Here is an 18,407-nt window from a genome sequence, read left to right on the forward strand (position 1 = left end):
GCAGGTCCCTGCCTATCCACCCTCAACATATGAGGGCACTCTGTTCAAGGTAAGTATATTGTTCTTATTGTGTAGTTCTTCACAAAGAAACAAATACAATCTTGTAATGGCTAATGTATCAGACATTTATGATGTAGATTTAACACTTAAAAAGGCCATATATACAGTCATATCAACAGTTTGTTGAATGATGGCTCTCAAACATGATGTATTTATTTATTATTTTGTGATGTCATTTTTGTTGGTTTTCTGATGTTTGTGTTTGAACAAAATTGCATTGCTGATTGCTTCATTCCCAGGTGAAAATGAAAACAGAATAATGTGAATTTCTACGGCTCTATTCACACTCTTTCCAAAGGGCGTTTGGATTTAGAGCCTTGTGGCGTTTTCAAAGGCTCATCTTCTATTTCAAACCAATTTTATTAGTTTCATGTATGAGTTTGACATTATGTGTGCATGTCTTTAGTGCTGTGCCAAGAGGAACACAATTGAATCATGCCATTTTGATGCAATCTTAACTTTTTTTCTCTCTTTTTCAAAGGATGAACCCGTGTTTAAAGCAGAACAAATGTCAGCAGAAAGTTTTGAATGCTTTGGAAGATTGACAGTGTTCTTGTAAGTGCACTGCTCAGAGAACAACTCACAGTCTTCCTTAATATTCAAAATGTATCACATTGGAATCATTGCAATCTTCTGTTGTTTATGATCATGGTTATTTTGCGATTATAATACAAATATTGCTGATGTGTTTCTGTGAAATTTACCTGCAGAGGTTTCCATTAAAAGACTGTGCCTAATATGAATAATGTTGTTTCACAATTTTTTTAATCCCAGTCATACCATGCACACCATAAGGATGTCAAAATGTCTATGACTCAATGTGTAACAATGTCAGAACTGTGTGTGTGCCCGAGTAATTGGATGTGGAGTAGAGTGTGGATAATAGTGTCGATGCTGTCATAAGGTCACATGCAGCCTTTATCTACAGTGGCAGAAGTAGTCTACAAAGTACTGGAATAACTGTGCTACTGCAATAGCGGTCCAGCTGCCTTTTACTTACTAGGTATTAGATATTGAGCTCTCTGGGGTGAACATGTTTCTACTACGGTCAGTTTGGTTTGGAGCACAGAGGATGCCGAATCTTCTCCCATTTCGAAGGTGTTACTGGTGGTCCTTAGAATACCGTGTTCAATCTTGCTCTGCATTTAATACGATTGAAGATATATGTTAGTTTTATATAGTTATTTAATACACTTTGATATTATGACATAATTCCCAGTAGTCATGTGTTAAATTCTACAGCTATAAATGACTATGTTTACCTCTGAGATTGGGCCCTCTGATCCGTGATGGTTTCTAGAGACCACACCCAAAATTCAGCCCAAACTTTGGGGCTCCTCCCCCTGCCCCTCAACTTCCACACTCCATAAACTCCAGTGTTATCCTCAATCCATGGTGCAACTTCTGCCTAATTTAAGTAAGTTGTTCTAACTGTTGGCGGTAAGGAGACCGTACCCGATCAATGCACCCAGTGGAACGTGAGCCATCTCTCACGAGATAATGTTCCCGAGTAGCGGCTCGAGACAACGAGATCCAGCCTCATCCTCATGTTTTGATTTTCTTGTTCGGACTGCTGGCTAACGTGCTAACTTTAGCTTAGCTAAAGTGTTACCAACAGGCGAGCAAACTAGCGTGTGAGCTTTAGGGATGCTTGTTGTTGTGGAATATTTAAGAAAAGCCGACATGTGTGTGTGTTTTAATGGATAACGGTAGCGTTACCTACTAACTACCTCACGTATTTACTTTGTTAAACAGTTGTAACGGTTAGCTAACGTCAACTTGCTAACATGGTCAAAATAAGTTACCGTTAGCTACTTTATTGTGGACCACTGTGTTTTATTGTACCTATAACGATGACGTTAGCCTAGTAACATAAACCTAAGTGACGTTAGTCAGAGTTAACCAGCCTTACCAAAGAATAAGGATTTACATCTCTGTTGTCCCACATTACTGCAGTAACGGTTAAAGAAAGAAAGAGTCACAACTCATCATACTACCATTTTTAGTCACAAGCTATATGTTAGCATTGGCTGCTTTGTATCTCTAATCGTACCAAAGTTAGTGAGTAAGGTTCTGTGTAGATGTAGATGGCTCGCCCAGGACGGGACTGGCCCGTCCAGGTCCAGGTCTTAGCTAAATAAACGCAGTGCCAGCTCTGTAAATAGTATCAAACCTAAGATGTATCTTATGTCTCATATCTATTCTTCAGTTATTTTCCAATTAAATGTTTTTGATACAAAGCAGCTGCAGAGTGTGTTGAGTTTGCATTAACAGTATAAACACTCACACACTTGTATTTGGACAGCTGTGCACTTGCTTTGTGCTCAGTTTTTTTTAAAGAGAAACACACAGCCTTTAGTAAGTCTAAATATGCATGCAAAAATCCCTTTAAAGTGTAAACTTGCTGAACTGAGAGAGACAATGGTACAATATACACTCAAGGCAGGACAATTTCATTGTACATCAATGTGATGAAGTACCTTGATTTGACAGGTATTTCTAGTTTCTACTTTTCAGAATAGTTACTGCATCACAAATATAATGTATATTGATTGAATTAGTAAAGGATATGCATACAGCCCTCTCCTGCTGGAGGTTAAAGTGTGTTGTACAATATGGTTTTATGGCAAGAATTGTTGACTACCTGCTTTTGCTGCTAGGTCGCTTCATTGCATTATCATGTAATCATTCACATTCTCACTTACATCCTTCAGCCAGACGACATGAGATGTTGAAAAAAAACCTTCTATCCGCTCTAGCGGCCCAAAGATGATTCATACGTAGCAGAGGATCACAGAGGAGCTGCAGCGGTGCAGCGGAAATGTCTCCCAAAGTGCCCAGTGGTCAAAGCCGAGGGGATTATTCTGCAGTCCAAGTAGCTGTTCGAGTGCGTCCCCTGCTGCCTAAAGAGCGTCTTCACTGCCACGAGAGCTGTATCACTGTGGACTCGGAGCTGTGTCGGGTTACTCTGGGCCACGACCGAAACTTTCTCTGCGACTACCTATTTGAAGAAACCTGCTGTCAAGAGGAGGTTTATTCATCGTCTGTCCAGCCACTCATAGATGCTTTCTTTCAAGGTTTCAATGCTACAGTCTTTGCCTATGGGCAGACAGGCTCAGGCAAGACTCACACCATTGGAGAAGCTAATATTTGTAAGTTATTCTTTTATCCTTTTTTTCCCATTGTTTGCTTTATTTGTTTTCAGCTCGGTTTATCCTGTATTGAACTTAGTTTAAGTTTAGGTCCTTCTGCATAAGATGATTCAAAAGTAAACAAGACCAGGTGTAAAGTACAGCACACATCAGTTGGGCTTGTAAAACAAAGTAAACACTGTGCTCTAACCAAGTTCTACCATGACAAGCCAGTTGCGTTAAGTTCTGTGTGTTTTAATTGTGTTTGTAGGTTCCTTTAGAGATGAGGAGCAGGGTATCATCCCCAGGGCTGTTGCAGATGTCTTCAAGCTGCTAGATGAAAATGACCTGACAGACTTCTCTGTCCGAGTGTCCTATCTGGAGGTTTACAAAGAGGAGTTCAATGACTTACTGGAAGTGGAGACAGCCAGCAAGGACATCCACATCAGGGAGGATAAAGGCAACATTGGTATAGGCAGCTTAATTTGTCTTTAAGCGTATCTTTGTGGTTGTGATATGAAATGTTATGCAGCATTTTACCTAAGTGCTTTATGTATGTATTAATCTGCGTTTTATGTTTTTGTCTCTGTGACTTTGTAGTTTTGTGTGGCGTAAAGGAGTGCGAAGTGGAGGGTCTTGATGAGGTGTTGAGTTTGCTAGAGTCAGGAAACACAGCCAGGCACACTGGTGCAACCCAGATGAATCTAAACTCCAGCCGGTCACACACCATTTTTACCCTGTATATGGACCAGCGCCGGGGAAGCTCTCGCCTCTATGGGACCGCTACAAATTCTGGACCACAAATGTTGTCTTCCAAGTTCCACTTTGTTGACCTCGCGGGGTCAGAGCGCATCTTAAAGACGGGGAACACTGGAGAGAGACTGAAAGAGAGTATCCAAATTAACAGTGGCCTTTTGGCTCTGGGGAATGTTATAGGGGCACTGGGGGACCCGAAGAGGAAAGGCTCTCATATACCATACAGAGATTCTAAAATCACAAGGTACTTTTTTATACATTTTAGCATACCACTCTAACAGAAACGGTTGTGAAATGTCTCTTTGGTTTAATTCATATAATCCTTGTTTCACCTAGGATACTAAAAGACTCTTTGGGAGGAAATTCAAAAACACTGATGATTGCCTGCATCAGTCCATCTTCCTCAGACTTTGATGAGAGCCTGAATACACTAAACTACGCCACAAGGGCCAGAAACATTCAAAACCGGGCAACGGTCAATTGCAAGCGTGAGCCAGATCGGGTCGAGGGGCTGGAGCAACAAATCAAGGCCCTTCGCAGAGCCCTCGAAAACCGGCAGCGTTCAGAGACCCGCATCATCTCTCACGCCGATCCAAACAGGAGACCTCGACTTGGAGAGGGAGAGATCAGCAGACTGCAAGCCCAGAGCGCCCACTATAGGACGTGCACAGACACTGCTTACAGGTTAAACCACAGTGATTGATCAAGTTAAATGTAGTTTCCAAAATTATTATTTTTTGCTGTTAGGGTTTTGGCTGCTACAAACTATCTTAGTATGTATTCTGATCCTTGACCATTGACTGGTAAGTGACTTTATATTTTATATTCATAAGCCATGGGTTCCCCATGCACACGGTCATGATATAAAACTAAATTAAGGATATTAAATTATGGTCAATTATGTTCTATTTTATGTTTATGTTTTTGCATTAACACTGGCTTGTTAGCTTTAGGAGCTGAAAGGGATACATGACACACACACTGGTAAACAAGTGGAGTGTGTTGGCATGAAGCTATAGGCGCTATCATCTTTATCAATGTGTACCAGGTCTCTAATCCTAACTGTGAGATGTGTATTTGGCTTCATTTTCATACATTTAGATTTAAGAAGTACGAGTGCTTCCTTCGTTCAAATGTTGTATTATTCATATTTCACAGGTTGCTGCAGGAGCTGCAGAGTGAAGGGGCTCTGACTGCAGAGCAGAGTCTGAGAGTGAAGGAGTGGCTGTGCTCAGTGGAGGAGGAGCGCAGTGGACTGACCACCGCCTCAGGACCAGACAGTGGCATTGAAAACAGCTCCACCGAAGACAGTGTTGCATTAAGGAGAGGAAGACCTTCTGCGAGGAACCAGGTCTGTCTCTTTCACACTCCCAAGGAAAAATAAAAAAATGTTTTAGTCAGAACTTTTGGTATCCAGCACTGATACGTTTATGAATGTGTTAAAAAACTATTACTCAGGATCCAGAGGCTGCGGAGGAGAGGTGGAGCAATGAGCATGGAGAGAAAGAGGATAGTATTGTCCTGCTTCAGGCACAGATCCAGCGGTTGGAGGGAGAGAACACAGACTTTTTAGCAGCTCTGGAGGATGCTATGGAGCAATACAAGCAGCAAGTGAGATGCAATTTTAATACTGTTTTCCCATTAGTGCAGTGTTTCACAGTTTAATCATGGCATGCTACATTCATGGGTCACCATCATAATATACAGATTTTTCTTCGCTGATGAAGTTACTTTGGTTACTTCTTCCTCAGAGTGATAAGCTGCAGGAGCAACAGGACTTGATAGTAGAGCTGCAGTGTCTGCTGTCGACTCCAGGGCTCATGGGCCTGGGCCTTAACTTGAGGCCGCGGCCGCACACGGCCCCTATAAGCTCCGTGCAACACAGTCAGAATGGAGGCCCATACAGACAGGTAACCAACCAGCACAGGTAGTGTTTCAGCCTGTGGTGTTTTGTGGATTCAAAAGTTTAAAATGTGGTAAGAAATGGAGGGGCATGCTCGTCAATGGGGTGAGCCCATACCAAAGTTTTAAGGTAGCAGATTACCATCTTATTACCAAAAAAAAAGATGCACAATTTATTTTCGCTTGTTTTAACTATACTCTTTAGACAGATCCAAATGAATTGAACAGTTTACCAGATAATGTTGTAGCTTGCTCGTTTGTAGATCTGTGAGTTCATGTGTGTAGTTACAGGTCAGTCCAGTGAGCAGTCTTGGTAATATCCCTTGTGGGGATCTGGATGGTAGCCTCTATGAGGAGCAGGAGATCCTAGGAGAAGCAGACATGCAAGACACAGAAGAAGAGAGCAGTTACTCCAACCTCAGCCAGGAGAGACGCAAGTATGTTGTGTTTATAGAAATCATAGCTTGCACTATTTATATTGAGTGTTTATGATATCAATATTGCACACATAACGATGAAATGTATATAATGATTGTGTCAGACAGGTGAACCTGACCTGGACCAAGGGGGACATGCTATCAGGGGGACTAGCAATTGGTGGTAGAGGACTCGTATCTCTGCCTGAGCCAGACCAGCACCTCTGTTTAGCCAGAAAAGCATGTAAGTCTTAACAACCTATGGTGTCCCTATCTGTTAGCAATATATTTAGTATTGATTGGTGAGGCATGTTAAATTACAGGATCCGGTGGATTTCCGCTGTTTGTTATTTTATTTACATGTTCTCTCATTGAGAAACCTTTACATAGCTTTTGTAGTTGCACAGAAAAGACATGCTTGAAGTCTTTTAGAAGCCTGTGTGATCCCTCATGTGGTTCACCATGTGTTTGTGGAGACGTTTCTACAGTGTTGCGCCTCAGATGTTTAGGCATGTTTAGTGAACTGAACGTGTCCATTCACAAGTACATTTAAGGAGACACCAGCCACATATGAGATGACAATTAATATAGATTTTTATTGTGTTTTAGTTCCTTTCACTATCGGATGTTGCATGTTGTCCTGATAGAATCAGAGTAACCAGGGTTTGAAATATTTTCCGCTTCAATTTTTCTAAATTCTGTGTTTTATGATTTAAGCACACTTTGTCAACAAAACTGTCCAGTCATGTGGTGGATGAATACAATTTCAAGAATTCATAAGAAAATACTACAAATGTAATAAATATCAATGAATTTGATGTAACACGACATTACACTATTTATAGAGCCTGACTGGTCAGATATTAAGCCTGCAGAGGCAGAGCCTACGCCAATTTGCCTCTGATCTGCGGCATTTATCGGGAAGCTCTGGTCATTTCAGAGGGCCTCTTTGACATAGGGACCTACTTTTGTTGCCTGGTTTTAGTGTCTACTCTGTGGTCTCACATTACACCCAATTTATGCCCATATGGAGGACAAGAGTTAAACAGGGAGTACTGATCTCTGTGTTGTTACTAAAGGAAGATCACACATTAGGGCTTGCACCTTTGCGGTTGCCTTGAAGCTCTTCCTCATGATACCACCCTGCTGACCTCCTGTGTATTCTCTCCAATCTCTGTAGCCAACTCCAGTAGTGGGGAGACATCTGTGCGTGAAAGTCTGAAAGGTTTTGAGGGCGTTTCAGAGTTGGGACTTCTTCAGGCACAGCAGAAGATCAGGGAGCTGTCTCTCACCATCCGTATGAAGGAAGAACTCATCAAGGAGCTGGTCAAAACAGGTACCAGTTTTGATCTCATTACCCTTCCTTAGCTGCATCTTTTCTAAATAGAGGTTCTCTTTTATTTTTTGATCAATTGTTTGTGTTTTCTTAGGTAAGGATGCCCAGGCCCTTAACAAGCAATACAGCCATAAGATCACAGCTCTGGAGAGTGAAGCTGTGCAGGCTCGACAGGAGCTGCAGGAGGCCCAACGGCAGCTGCAGGATCTAGAGAGACAAGAGAGAGAAATCAGCACGACGGACAAAACCAGAGCACAGGAATGTCGCAGGAAGATAGCTGCTGCTCAGAGCAAAGTCCAGGTTTGACTGCTACACCTCTGTATTTATGGCTAGTAACACGTAACAACAGACAACTAGATTTAGTGATGCTGAATTGTGTGGCATCTGAAAGAATATTTTTGAGCAGCTAAGATACTATTTTAAATAATGTCCCAGGTCCTTTCCCTGACATGTAATTAGCAACAACACACTGTACTATTCTTTATTTAGATTATTATGCACATAACCTTAGACCTGTCCTTTTACATTTCTGAAAATGAAAATATGTTTGGTTTCGTACCAGGTTCTCAGTCAGCGTCAGAGGGATACGGCTCGTCTTGCTAACCTTCCTGCTCAGAGCGAACGTCGTGTGCTAGAGCTGGAGCGAAGTGTTCAGAGTATGAGGCAGCAGCAGGAGCAGCTGCAAAGGCGGCTGCGCCAGGAAAGTCAGCAGAAACGACGTCTGGAGAGCGAAATGCAAAGAAGAAGTCACAGAGTCAAGGTACTGATAGGATTTTAACACAGGGCAGAAACAAAATCTCCTGCAGCAGTGAAAGATTGAAACTTTTAAAGTATGGATAACATGACCCTAGTGGCACATCTGACTGGCACAAATGCTGCGTAAAGGCAGTAAGCAACCTGGTCTGGACATTTTGGGAAAGCTCTCTCAAGCTCAACATCAGGCCAGGGAGGGGTGCTGAAGAAGTTCAGGACTTTCAATACTATCAGGACATTTCACAATCTTTCCGATTCCCTCATGAAAACATGTAATATTACCACTAACGATCAAAAGTCCAAATGTCTGGCAATGGCTTGAAGTAAAACGTATCGCTATACTGTACGAGGGCTAAATGCATTTATTTCTTTAAGACAGAGATATATTTGTTCTATACTAATCCTGTAATTGACCTTTATCTTCCATCCCTTCTGTAGGAACTCGAGATAAAGAATGAGCAGCAGCAAAAGATTCTGAGAATAAAGACAGAGGAGGTCGCTGCCTTCCAGAGGCAGAGACGCAGCGGCAGTAATGGCTCTGTCATCTCTTTAGAAGAACAACAGGTGGGACAAGAATCTCAAGGAGATTATACCTCTCCTAACTTTGAATTTATAGAAAGAAAATTGCCTCTAAACCGCACAAGAAAATTAGCCATACAATGGTTTGACATTTAAGAATTTGTCATTTTGTTAGAGATGCGTGGAATTTAGCTTGTGGGGCTGTCACTCCCCTGCAGCCTTAGTGTGTGTTTCTGTGTCTATATTTAAGCATGATGAGTGGGCTTTTGTGTCTTGACTCCCTGTGAGCAGAAGATAGAGGAACAAAAACGCTGGCTGGATGAGGAAATGGAGCGGGTACTGGACCAGAGGAAAGAACTGGAAGATCTGGAAGGAGAGCTCACTAAACGAGAGAAAATCCTGGCCAAGAAAGAAGCCCTGCTACAGGAACGCAGTGAACTGGAAACCAAGAGGCTCCGCTCCAGTCAGGTAGTAACAACCACAAACAACTCCTTTCAGTGACACGGGCAACTGGCAAATGCTAAAACATTTTTATTCATCCTCCCTCCAGGCCTTGAGTAAAAACCTGGTGATGCTTACGGGGCGCATTGAGTCCCTTGAGCAAGAGTTGAGTGAGAGGAATGGTCTTCTTCGCAGCAGCAGTGCTCAAGATTCACAGCAGATTCGCGAAGAGATCTCCAACCTCCGTCAAGAGAAAGATTCACTGCTTAAACAAAGAGTGGAGCTGGACGATAAGCTGCGGCAGGGAAGCCTGCTCTCACCTGAGGTCAGATATTACTCTTGGGTTCAAGCTAGGCTTGGTCGGTATTATGGTAAGACAGTTTACCAGCGTATTTAGAAATCCTTACGGTATTATTAATACCGTCGTGACTACACGCGCTCCGTTTTCTATGCTGTATTGTAGTGCACAGCACACGGCACCAGAGGTCGGTCACTGTGGTGTAACAGGCAGAAACATGGCAACTGTTTTCTTTCCCGGTTCAGCCAGTTTAAAGTCACATGATTTAATTCAACTGCCAGTCTGCCACCACCAACCACATTTCCCCACCGTTCAGCCCTCAGATGTGCCTACATACTGTGTGTGGCGTAACATTAGCAATTATGAAGTTATCAGTCCTGTTGTAGTAGCAGTGCAATTGCCGAAAGGCTCTCTAGCTTGCGCACGATCACAGAACATGAGGATGATTGATTTGTTTCCCTGAGGCATCTGCAGTGAGGGTAATATGGTAGCCTACTTTATGGTAGAGGAACACAAATCTGCTATTATTGAAAAAATCTTTAATAAAATACCATTAAAAAATACTTTCCATTTGAAAATAGTCTATTGTATATCAGCCACCATCCATTCAAGTGTACCCAAAACATTATGTCAGCATATTTTTCAATCGTGTGGCAGAGTAAGTAAGAGAGATATTGCTGGGCAGAAAACCTTGAATTAAGTACTTCACATGGCAGTTATAGTAGTATAGCAGTAACAAATTCTCACTGGAAGCTGTGATATTACCTGTTTGTGACTGAATGTTCATGTTCACAGCCTCATTAAGTCCATCTATTCCCTCCTTCCCTCTGACATTTGTAGGAGGAGCGAACAGTTTTCCAGTTGGACGAGGCTATCGAGGCTCTGGATGCAGCCATTGAATACAAGAATGAGGCCATCACTCAGAGACAGAGACAGCTGAGGGCGTCTGCCAGTATGCTCTCCCAGTGGGAGATGAATCTTATGGACAAACTCAGTTACCTGTCTGCCTCTGAGACCAGAGCTCTGCTGTGCAAGTACTTTGACAAGGTCTGTGCAATGCTTTTTACCATGTTCTCACCTACTTCAGCATTGCAAAATGTATTTATTTGTGTCTTTTTTTTTTTTAAATAAGCTGACTAGTTGGTTACAATTGATGCAATTTAAACATTTAACGACCAATTGGAATGGAAACACTTGTTCACTCTTTCGTAAAAAAGCTGAGCGAGGTGTCAGACCTCACGGGGTGTGACTCTGTATGTCTGAACTCATCAATATATAAGCTAAAGAGTGTGAATGTTCCCTGCAGGTGGTGTCTCTGCGCGAGGAGGAGCGTAAGCTACAGCTTGCGCTGGCTGAGTTGGAAATGCAACTGGATGAGCAGCAGAAGCTGGTGCAGTGGCTGGAGAACGCCCTCGATCGCACACAACTCGACACAGATCGCCGGCTCACACAACAGCAGAAGGAACATGAGAGGAGTGTGCAGCTCCTACTGCAGCAGTGTCGAGGTGCAGAACTTTATACCTTTTATCTCTCACGAAAAACAAGGGTTGCCTGCAGGTGTATATGTGGCCTGCACCACTTCAAATATATTATACATCTTTGGTCTACACTGGATATAGTTTAGATTTAAGTTGTTAACCATTTTAGTTAGAATATCTTCTACATTTTATATATAAACAAGTTGCGAGATTATGTTCATAACCATCTCATAAAAGTGATTCTCCTGGGTGTCCTTCCGCCTCCACAGAGCAAATAGACGAGGGCCTGGCAGGGAGGCAGCGGCAGTATGAAGGATGGATCCATAACCTCAGCAAGGAGCTGACCCACTACAAGACAGCAAACCTGGAACTAAGCAACAAACTGAGGGAGCTCTGTGGCTCAGGCAGCCAGCCAAAAGACCTTGGTAAAGGTAGAACTGTTATTAGATAAAAGTGTTATTTTAATATTTACATACTTTGCTTCTTCTTGGCATTAAAAAATTACTTATGTGCAAAAACTCTTCCACAAATCATCCAATAATTCCATTTTATATAATCAGTCATGTCTCTCAGATCCTTACACAGATTCTCAGCAACTATATCTCCATTCTTGGTCTGTAAAATGGCAGACAAAGGGGACATAAAAGGGGAAAATATTAAGTTTGTTTTGTCCAATAAACAGTTTAAATCCAAAATATATAAGTTTCCAATCACATACGACTAAGGGAACCAGAATATTCACATTTCAGAATTTGAAACCAGGGAAATTTGGCATTATTTGGTTAAAAGTAGTTGTTCCAGTTTCAATCTGTTGACAGTCGTTCATGTCTAAACTACTCTTTTTTTAACAACTTTTCAAAATATCAGTTAATTGCAGAAAACATCATAATTAGCGTGAATTGTTCTTTTGATACATGTGAACATTGTGTTTCCTCCGATCGTGCTTAGTTCAGGCAATCTTGCAGTCCGTATTCCCCTTTTAGTTTGATGTTAAGCAGCTGTGGAAGAAGCACTCAGATCTTCAATTTGAGTAAAAGTTGCAATACCACACTGTACAAAATGTAATCTAGGTCAAATAGAGTATTAGCTAAATAAATACTGTATCAAAAGTAAAAGTACTCAAAAATCCATAATATACTGTCACTTAAAAGTTATGAAAAGTCATACTACAGTGTGACAAACATTTCTTACAGAATGTCATAAAGTCATGTTTTGTGTGCCCTAAAAATGTTCCATAATATATGAGTCATTAAAGATGTTATAGTAAGTTTAGGATTCCATAAACATTTCATTAAAAGTCGTAGAAAATGTCCTTGTACACTATGTCATGAATAATAATATAGTACTCCACCAAAAAACATCATAAAAAACATTTCATGGAAAATTCAGTGTAGTATGCCATAAACATGTCATTAAAAACTAATAGTATAGCATGCTATAAATAGACATGAATAAAGTCCTAGTATTGGTGCTGACTGATTAATCGTATTTTCATGCATGATAAACAAATCACAAAAGACTGCCCGAATGCGATGAATAAGAAAAATAATATTATTTTAAGTATAGTCAGTGAAACCTGGTATTAAATAGGCTAAAGATCGTAGTATTTACTATCACACTGCAGCCTCTCCCCTGCTCTCTGTCGGAGCTGTGGATGAGCTCTCCTGAATGTTACTCATTCATTTACACACAAGTGTACATCATCTGACATCCTATTTTTTTGTTCAGATATTTAAGCCCTCAGATCTCCATCTCAACATTTGTTTTGTCATTCAATAAGCTTTGAGTGAACTCCAAGTAGTAGCACTCAAGTCTGTTGGGTAATTCTCACTATTAAGATGAATGTTTTCCGGCAACTCTAACTGTCGTTGTGTTGTCTTTCCGTTGTGGTATCTGATGGTAAACCAGCAGGCATTGGCAGCATGGAGAAGCTGACCCGCTGCCCCGAAGACAGTCCAGGAGGCAGGGGGACGGGCCAGTCTGACAAACCTTCCAGGTCCAGGGAGGAAATGCGTGAGCTGGTGAACACCCCTCTCCCGTCCACGTGGAGACGCTCCTCTCTCCCTACAGAGGAACCTGCTGTCATGGAGGAGTTATGGCTTCAAGCAGCTGGGGATGTTCCTGCTAACCGTGTAGTTCAAACTGGCGTGGGGTCCTGGGGTGGGCCGGCATCCCTGCCTGTGGTTAAGTCTCGCAGAGAGTCCCGCCGCTCCAGCCTCAACATCGGACCACTGACTTCAAACAATGAATTAATTGATGTGCGGAAGAATCCCGTCTGAACATAAATGTGTTGTGCTACTTAAGACCATTCACATAGATGTTTATTATGTTTCTGAAATATTTTTACACTAGCCCTCTTTAGTTTCTGTGTTTCATTTTTTGTACTTGTATAAAAAGCAAATGTAATACACAAGAACACCTGCTGATTCCAATATGAAGCACTTTCAGTAAGGTAAAGTTGATGTATCCATGTCGTACAGTAATTGGTAGGTCTATGGTCTGCCAACCATGAAAGTTAACAAGGTAAATCATTTGCGTCATTACAAAATGATCCTCTCTAATCATGTAGCCTTTTTACCTTCTACAGTATTTTATATTAAAATGTTTTTGCCACTCACTTTCGTCTGGTGTTTTTTTGTTTTTCATGATTAATCATGATTGATTTCTTCCACAACTTGAGAACCAAGAATCGGGAAATGATTCTTGGCGTTTGTTCTGTAATCCTTTTTTAAATCGATGGTCAGTTTCGATGTTATCACAGCTGATGTAGATGAGGCTTGAAAGCTGCTGTGACATGTCAGATTAGTGTACGTGTGGTGTTGGTTTAAATGCAGCCTCAGTGGGTCTTAATTTGTCACACAGTCTGTGTTTTTTAAACCATACTCTACTAATGGTTTATGACAGAATACATTCATCAACATCTGAAAAGGAAGCGTGGAAATTGGATTAAGTTCAGCCGACTTTGAGACGATCACCGCCCAGACAAAACTCCACCAAACTGCCCCAGGGAGGAGAGACGAGATGGAAGCTAAGTTAAACCAGCTAGGACCAAAGGCTGCTCCACTACCCGGCCTCCTGCTGGCTGTCTGATGCCAGGTGACTGTTGAGCCCACATCTTCAGAGACCTGGCTCCATCGTTCAGGGCGGATCAAGCTGCACTTGGACGGGTGGACAGCAGGACGGAGCGCAGGACTATTTACGCCATAAAGCATGGTGCCCAAACACAGTCAAAGTTGATGGACAATGTTTTCCTCATGTTGAGTTGATAATGTGAAGATGTCAGCCATATTACCTACCCAGAGAATTGTTTTTGTTGCAGCTGTTTACATTCCTTATGATGCAAATTCAAAAAGTGCACTACAGGAATGTTTTTGTTTTGTTTGTTGTGTTACAAATGGGCTACAAATGAATTTCGTTGTGCATCCCTGTGTTGCAAAATGACAATAAATGATCCTTGAATCCTATGCTATGCCTTTATTGACATACCGTATTACAACTTTTTTGACATTAACTAGACTATGACTTTAATGTACCATATTATGTTTGTTTTTGTTTTCTTTTACTTCTTTTGAAATACTATACTGTTTCTACTTTAAGCCTGTTTTGGCATCAAGAGAAATGACATGATACTGTGACTTTCTTATGCTTTTTTACATCATATAACTACTTTTTTCCATTATTTTAAAAAGAAATTGACATACAATAATATGTTAATGATTTTATTTTTTAATATACTGTATTGTCTGTTTTGTCCTTCTATAACATGACTTTTAAAAACTACTAAGACTCTTTTTGACATACTATTCATTTAACATACTGTACAATTATTTTTTATTTTACATAATATAACATTACTTTTTCAACACAGTATACTATGGCGTTTTTATTACTTTTTTCAACATACTATACTATGACTTTTAATTTAAAGGATGATTATTTCCCAAAAAGAATTAAGTCAAAGCTTTTAGATCTGTATTTACAGGGAGCTTCATTTGTTGCATCTTCTCAATGGCTCAATTAATCTGTCCTCTTCCATACAAGTGGAAGACAAATCAGCCAGGACAAGACAGGATCTTTCTTTTAACAATCATCTCCCTACATGTGGAGTATAGAACAAATCAATCTTGTGAGATAGGAGTGTGTAGACACCATTTGAGCAGAAGAGGGCGGTAGTGTGTAATATTTCTGTACTCATCTCATGCGCAGTCATTTTTGTTATTATCTTACTTTCCCTGAACTGAAACTTGGATTCTTCATAAAATATTTGGCCCTTTAAAAACAAACCGGATTAAGAATTCAAGTGTTATTGCTGATTTGGGGCAGATATACAGGAGTGAGCAATACATTCATTCAATTGAGCTTCATGGTACAGATGAGGGAAATAATTACACAAATGGAATAACGATTTTGGATTAATCAATAAGTTATAAATGCTTGTGGTGCTGGGGATGGCTAAGCAGAGAATCAACGAGGTCCAAATCCTTCCAGAAAGAGAGCAACATTTTATTCTGGGACAGAAGTTATCCAGTTTATCTGTGGGGAATGGCTGGTTTCAGGACTCTGAACACTGTAACAGAGCAGGTGGGGTGCAGGGTATCTTGAAGTTGATTTGTGTCCTAACTGTGTCGTGTTCATCCTAAAAAAAACTATTTAAGTGACTAAACTAAACCTGAATTGTTCTGAGCAGGGAACAAGCTTCCCTGATGCAAGAGGAAAACGTGTTTGAAATAATGAGTTGGACAGTGTAAAATGGAAAATCTCACCAACAAAACCACCGTTTATCATGGCCCATAAAGCAATGCAATTTTTACTATCTTAAATATGACTACTCTGGTGGTGAAGTATAGAGCAAAGTCTTAATGAGCTGGTTTACTGTTTTGTATCTTGTCCCTAGACATGAGAACACAATTACACAAGTCAGAGGTGACCTGATACACGTTTCTGGCAGAGGGCTAAAATGCACATCAGTCAATAGTTGTTGGTGTCTGTAATGAGCTGTGAGATGTTTATGAGCTAACTGAGAATTCATGGCTTAGAGATACACACAGCACTGAATCTAATTGTGCATTGTTGTCTAACACAGTGTCTTTTTTATTTTTCACTATGCCCCAAAGGGAGGGAGGGGGGTTAGACTTTTTAAAATGATATATATAGTGGCTTTGAATATAACGTTTAAGTATATATGTTTCAATTCATTAACTCCCTTCAATTAAATTACATTTATTTTGTATAACCCAAAAATCACAGTTTGTCTCAGAGGGCTTTACAATCTGTACATCATACGACATCATCTGTCCCAAGACCCAGGCATCGGAACAGTATACCATATTTGGAATCAATGAAAATAACCCAAACTAAAACCACTTGAGTTATAGATAATGAAAAATAGAATGAAACGTATATGTTTACAGTGGGCTACAGTTCCTATTTGGTTCCTGTTCCACACAAGGTTAAAACAATGCAAGCTACATCTGAACATCGAACACACACACACACACACACACACACACACACACACACACGTGGGACCACATGCGATTGGTTATCAGCAACTTGGCGTCTGTGTGACGTCAGCGCAAACGGAGGAGGGGGCATTTAGAAATAAGGCAGAGAGGAGGTGAGAGCATATCACTGGAGGCTCCATCAGAGGACACAGCGCAGCCTCAGGACCTCTCGGACTGAAGGCAGACACTCGCTACACACTGCAGATGAAAGGCCGACCCGTCCCACATCTCTGCGCTCATTTGCTCGTGCACGAGCAGAAAAAACCCTCCCGATCACGGATACAAACACACAATTCACCGAGGATATCTCACCCAAAACCCACCGCGAAACCCAGCCTCGGCAGAGGGTGTGGGATTTATCGATCTGATCCACGCGCTCACCTGTTTGTCAGAGCAACACAAAGTCAAGTGTCCTGCACATCTGGAGCCTGAACGATGCTACCGAGCTTCCTCGTCACCACATGTGGATGTTTTAGTCTCCATGGGCACAGGAGGCACGATGTGAAAGTGAGTATTTTGGCTTCAGTCGTCCTGTTCATTGCATCTACATGCATGTTTTTAAGTAAGCCTAATGCATCTCATTCTCAGCATGCAGATGAATCGGCCTAGTGTTAGACATATTTTAAGACCAGGATAGTATAGACATTTTGCATTAATTTAACTGTGTTGTATTCAAGTCTAATGTTTCAAAAATGGTTCATAATCAAAGCCACAACCAATAAAGTCATAGTGGGCTAGAATGTCTATAGGTTACATTTCTTGCATTAAAATCACACATGGAGTGAATCTATAAGATACTGTTTGATAAAGACATTATTCTAACAATGAAGCTTCAGGCCTGTTTAACCAAGAGCCACTCACAAACCCTCCAGTAGATTGAGTCAATATAGAGGCAACTTCAAAACCCATAGTGCGAGATTTATTAGCCTAATATTTCCTGTCAAACACCGTCTTCAGTATCTTGTCCTTCAAACATGTTGATTTATATAAGGCTATCATAATTGCAGTAACATGTGTGAGAGTTTTCTATATACAAAGAAAGTGACGCCTGCTGTGAGTGCAATTACTCCCCAATTAAAACGACTGACGTCAGACGTACTGACTAAGAAAAGCGTGAGTTCATCATGAGGTTATTTTGAGTTAGGGCATATATTATAACAATAATATGAATACAGATAATTCTAAGAATTACTGGTTATTTCAATTGTAACGAAATGTATTTGGAGGGAATACAATATCATCTCAGTGACTGCATCATAATAATGTGATATGAATTGATAGTATTGTAGTAGTGTGTGGTTGTAAAAAGGAAAGAGATTGATGACAAATGTCACATTCAATAAATTACAAGGCACAAGCACTTAGGCCTATGGCCCCTGAAAGTGTCCACAACCCAAAGATGTGTAATAGTATTGTTAAACAAAGCTTTGATGAAGAAATATCATGTATACCTAATGAAAATGTCAAAGGCCTGTTCCCTTCTCAGAACAAAGCAGAGGAAGTTTTCTTGAAGAAGATTTGGAAAGTGTGGGAGGCAGAGACTGAAATCTATGTATATGCTGTATTGTTTAAAAGTAGCAATGTAAAGTGCAATAAGAGCTGACAAAATGCCACATAGCCACATATACTGTCAATCTTCCCCACCTTTGTATAATTAGTTAGCTACTGTATTTGCCTAACATTTGAATTAATTAAAGCTATCCCATAAAGTCTAGGTCCCTCTGTGACTGACAGGGGGATAAAGCATTCGAATGTATTGAAATTTAAAGAAATAATACATTTCTATTTGATTGAAAGGCATGAAATGGTTTGT

At 40.8% G+C, this 18,407-nt stretch overlaps 1 protein-coding gene across 4 annotated transcripts; it reads left to right on the forward strand.

Annotated features, from left to right (window-relative positions):
- Positions 1–1,426: 1,426 nt before the first annotated feature.
- Positions 1,427–13,701, forward strand: kif7 (kinesin family member 7). Of its 4 annotated transcripts, none has more exons than XM_079157075.1 (20): positions 1,427–1,477; positions 2,775–3,212; positions 3,463–3,660; positions 3,792–4,191; positions 4,284–4,631; positions 5,106–5,298; positions 5,406–5,558; positions 5,699–5,857; positions 6,135–6,286; positions 6,391–6,509; positions 7,446–7,601; positions 7,696–7,901; positions 8,164–8,361; positions 8,793–8,918; positions 9,165–9,341; positions 9,424–9,639; positions 10,453–10,659; positions 10,919–11,117; positions 11,360–11,521; positions 12,999–13,701. In XM_079157075.1, exons 2-20 carry the CDS (start codon positions 2,882–2,884, stop codon positions 13,367–13,369), a joined length of 4,071 nt encoding a protein of 1,356 aa, XP_079013201.1. In that variant the 5' UTR covers positions 1,427–1,477; positions 2,775–2,881; the 3' UTR covers positions 13,370–13,701. The 4 variants fall into 4 exon arrangements, with proteins under 4 accessions (XP_079013201.1, XP_079013202.1, XP_079013203.1 ...); XM_079157076.1 differs by having other exon boundaries at positions 13,002–13,701; XM_079157077.1 differs by having other exon boundaries at positions 11,360–11,515.
- The last annotated feature ends 4,706 nt before the right edge of the window (positions 13,702–18,407 follow it).

Source organism: Pholis gunnellus, assembly GCF_910591455.1.
Source record: "Pholis gunnellus genome assembly, chromosome: 1".
NCBI classification, from domain to species: domain Eukaryota; kingdom Metazoa; phylum Chordata; class Actinopteri; order Perciformes; family Pholidae; genus Pholis; species Pholis gunnellus.

Excerpts from the sequence above, each read along its gene's own strand:
- kif7 (XM_079157075.1), top strand. The coding sequence starts at position 2,882 with ATGTCTCCCAAAGTGCCCAGTGGTCAAAGCCGAGGGGATTATTCTGCA. Across the intron at positions 5,858-6,134 it reads ATGGAGGCCCATACAGACAG|TTACAGGTCAGTCCAGTGAG; the intron begins GTAACCAACCAG and ends TCATGTGTGTAG. Across the intron at positions 11,118-11,359 it reads CCTACTGCAGCAGTGTCGAG|AGCAAATAGACGAGGGCCTG; the intron begins GTGCAGAACTTT and ends CCGCCTCCACAG.